Source organism: Haliaeetus leucocephalus, unplaced genomic scaffold (assembly GCF_000737465.1).
Source record: "Haliaeetus leucocephalus isolate CR32 unplaced genomic scaffold, Haliaeetus_leucocephalus-4.0 Scaffold151, whole genome shotgun sequence".
Taxonomy (NCBI): Eukaryota; Metazoa; Chordata; class Aves; order Accipitriformes; family Accipitridae; genus Haliaeetus; species Haliaeetus leucocephalus.
The window spans coordinates 13,530,432-13,533,988 of NW_010972587.1; the positions used below are offsets into that span (position 1 = coordinate 13,530,432).

At 48.2% G+C, this 3,557-nt stretch overlaps 1 protein-coding gene across 1 annotated transcript; it reads left to right on the plus strand.

Moving 5' to 3' along the window:
* The first annotated feature begins 1,154 nt into the window (after positions 1-1,154).
* SNRPF (small nuclear ribonucleoprotein polypeptide F) lies at positions 1,155-2,443 on the plus strand. The gene is made up of 4 exons (XM_010561898.1): positions 1,155-1,255; positions 1,358-1,483; positions 1,692-1,756; positions 2,313-2,443. Exons 1-4 carry the CDS (start codon positions 1,253-1,255, stop codon positions 2,377-2,379), a joined length of 261 nt encoding a protein of 86 aa, XP_010560200.1. The 5' UTR covers positions 1,155-1,252; the 3' UTR covers positions 2,380-2,443.
* The last annotated feature ends 1,114 nt before the right edge of the window (positions 2,444-3,557 follow it).

Genomic DNA, 3,557 nt, shown 5'->3' on the forward strand with positions numbered 1-3,557 from the left:
CACTCAGATGAAAGCAGGTGACGATGGTTTTGCTTTCAACGCTAAGGCACTAGACTGACCTTTGGGAGGTAAGGTGCATAAAAAATGTAATAGTTCTGTTACAGAAAGGTTAGTTCCTGAATGTATGTTTTCCACATTCAGCATCCAATACATTACAGATGAAGGGAATATGCTGTATGCAGGAACATAAATACACATTGCGGCACATGATGACTTCAGAGACAGAGCAGTAGAAGACATTAGTGTAGATGTGACAAATCAGTAAACAGTACAAACGTTGGTTCAACATATTTGCCTGTCAAATGTTGCATCACAAATTATAACTAGAGCAGGACGGCCGTTCATGAGTGTGAACAGGCTGATGCTCGCTACAGCCAAGAAAAGCTCTGGCAACTTCTTCACCTGGGAGCCAAATGAGCCCGAGTAGAGCACTCGCGCATTGGCAAAGACATCGCTTACGCGTCTCAAAACCTCCGAGCTCTTCTATCTATGCGTGTGGAGTAATGAAAAAGTACTGGTCCGCAAATTTATTCTTAAACACGGATGGATGCCGGCAGGTAAAGAGGAGGGGAGTTTGCCCGAAGCCTCCCGTGACGAGCCACCGCCACCTCGTGGAGATCGACCTGTACGGACAGAGAAGGAAACATAAGACAGGCTTAACTGCTGCTGAGCCGGACACGGTCCTCAGAGCCGGTAAATCCCGAGGAGAAAAGTAAGCAACACCCTGTTGGGAAGGGACACGGGCCCACCCGCACACACACACCCGACTGCACAGGAGCGGTGCCTCCACCCCCGGCCGGGAGGGCAGCTGCTGCTCCGGCCGTCCGACTTTCAAGGCTAAATGAGGTTGTTGCCGGCCTGGAGGGGGGTGAAACCGGCCCCTTGGGCCCTGCGAGCAGGGAAAGGCCTGAGATGCGCAGGGAAAAGCCTGAAGTGAGGAGGGAAACGCGGCCCGCCACAACATGGCGGCGCCCAGCAGCCCCGGCGCGCCTCAGGGCGCCGCCGATTGGTTGGTAAAGAGAGGAGGGCGCTCAACCCGACCAATGAGAGAGGCCGAGCCAATGGGGCAGCCCCGCTTTTCTTTTCGGGGCGGGGCAAGGGGGAGCGCCTCAGCCTATCACGAGTGCGGCGCGGGGTCAGAGGAGGTAGCGGCGCTCTCCCCGGAAGTGGAAGCGGACGAGCGGTCGGGCCGCCCGTTCTCCCGCTGCGCGCACGAGGAGTTTCCCGCGCGGGCCGCCGCCGTCCCGTCGCCATGGTGAGGGCGGGGGGGGGGGGGGGCGTTTTCGGGAGCCGTTAACGGCCCTGAGGCGGCGGTGAGGGGCGGGAAGGGTCTGACCCGTTTGTTCTCCCCCGGCAGAGCCTGCCCCTCAACCCCAAACCCTTCCTCAACGGGCTGACGGGGAAGCCGGTGATGGTGAAGCTGAAGTGGGGGATGGAGTACAAGGGTTACCTCGTCTCCGTCGACGGGTACATGAACATGCAGGTGAGGTGTGAGGGGAGGGGGTGAGAGCCCCGCCGGGAGGGTCTGTGGGGGGGTTCTGAGGGGTCGGTGGTGGGAGCGGGGTCGCCGGGCCCGGCCCGGTTGGTGGGGGGGGGTGGGCCGCGGGGTAAACCCGCCATCTGCGTTGCGAAGGGTTTTGTCTTTTTTGCCTTATAATCACTCCCGAGTTGTGCCGGTTCTTCTTCTCAAGCTTGCGAACACAGAGGAGTACATAGACGGTGCGCTGTCCGGACACCTGGGTGAAGTTTTGATAAGGTAATCGAGATATTTGTGGCAGCGGATGTAAATCTTCTTATTGCTCGTGCTAAAACTTGTGGATTTTGTCTAACTGAGATGCTAAGTGTTAGTGTAACTCCTGTGTGAAGGCTACGAGATCCCTTCTGAGGGGAGGAAAAATGAATTTTGAAAATATTCGTAAAGAAGCATTAATGATCTCTTTTTCAGGTAACTAAATACCTTAGTTTTCCAGATTACTGTATATCAGTCTCTTGGCACTAGTAGAGCGTATTAGTGTTTGCTTCCAAAAGCGTTCTGCATGCTTGGAAATTAAACCTGACCGTAACTGTTAGCCCAAGAGTAAAGATCTCTTGTACAGTGTTGTCGGCCAGTTGCTGCTTTTATAAACTCGGTGTTTTTGCAGTTGTGACAAACTTTGTGGAAAGCTGTACGAGGTCAACAGCAGCAATTCTGTTACGTGGAATTTGGCTGTTGCCAGGCTACACTCGGGGAGGAAAATGCTTAAAGTAGTGTGTATAAGGGGCGGAAAATTAAAACGCTTACAGTTAAGGGAACACTTTGTTTCTCTTTACAGGTGCAATAATGTTTTGTACATCAGAGGTGTGGAAGAAGAGGAAGAAGATGGAGAAATGAGAGAATAGGTGTTTTGTATATCTGGAAATAAACTTTTTTTTTCTTTGTTTTGTTTTTCCATAGTTTTGTAATAACGCGTTTCCTTTTTTCCATTGTATTTCAATATGGGGGGAGTTAACTCTGGAAAAGGTTTCATATTTTTTTGTTGGCATCCAAGAAAACTAATGCTGGAGGAATAGGCGACTGTTTAAATTTAAAACTGAAAATATTAGAATGAGAAGTGAATAATTAAAAACAAACACACACACACAACTTTTAAGTATTACCAATGTCCATGAATGCCATTACTGTCATGGGAAATACCTGAATTCAAGTGATTCCTGGAATACATTACATCTTCAAAATTGTGTACTCCAAAAGAAAATAGATGGTTCATTTGTGGGTTAGTTCAGTTTAGCATCAGTGTCAGTACTCTGCTGTCAGGTAGTTAATACGGAATGCAGACTAACGTATAATAGAAGGTGAGGAATGTTTCGCCACGTGTATGTGACTTTTTTTGTGTCATTCTAAGCTGCATCACTGAGTAGACTGAAGGAGCTGCAGGACTTGCCTTTGCTTTCCATAATGATGATAATACGGGCTGCGGAATGAGCAAGAGAAGAACTTTTAAAAAAATAACCTGGTGTGCCTACTGCAGACTGCTGATGATTCCGTAATGATTCCTTCAGCTCTGAATTGGTTAATTAAGAGGATGCAGCTGTAGGGCCTTGTAGCCTTTCAATAGAAACTAAGTTTCACCTCTAAGTGAAAAATTCAGTCATCTTCAGTATTTGCAGGAACCTCATTCTTAGCTGTTTTTTCTGCTTTAATGGCTGAAGGCTGTGAACAAAATGCTAGTTATCTTCCCATCTGAAACATGGGAAAATAGGGCAGTCTATATAGTTTACAGTATGCACGTAGTTATTATTTAAATACACTCTATCTTTAAACCTGTTCATAAACTATTTGGAAATAGTTGTGAAGGCTTCACTGCAGGTGGGATGTGGAGATCCGTTATACCGCAGTGTCTCTAAGAAATATTCTGCTTTGAGTCACGAATCTTGAAGTCTGGCTGTACAGTCCTTATTAAGGAAGGACAAATTTGTATTGACTTTGTAGCTAATATCTGTGCAAAGAAAAGCCTCTTGGCAGCCGTAAAGGCCCATAGACTTCAATGGCATTAATAGACTCAAGACAGCACACTACA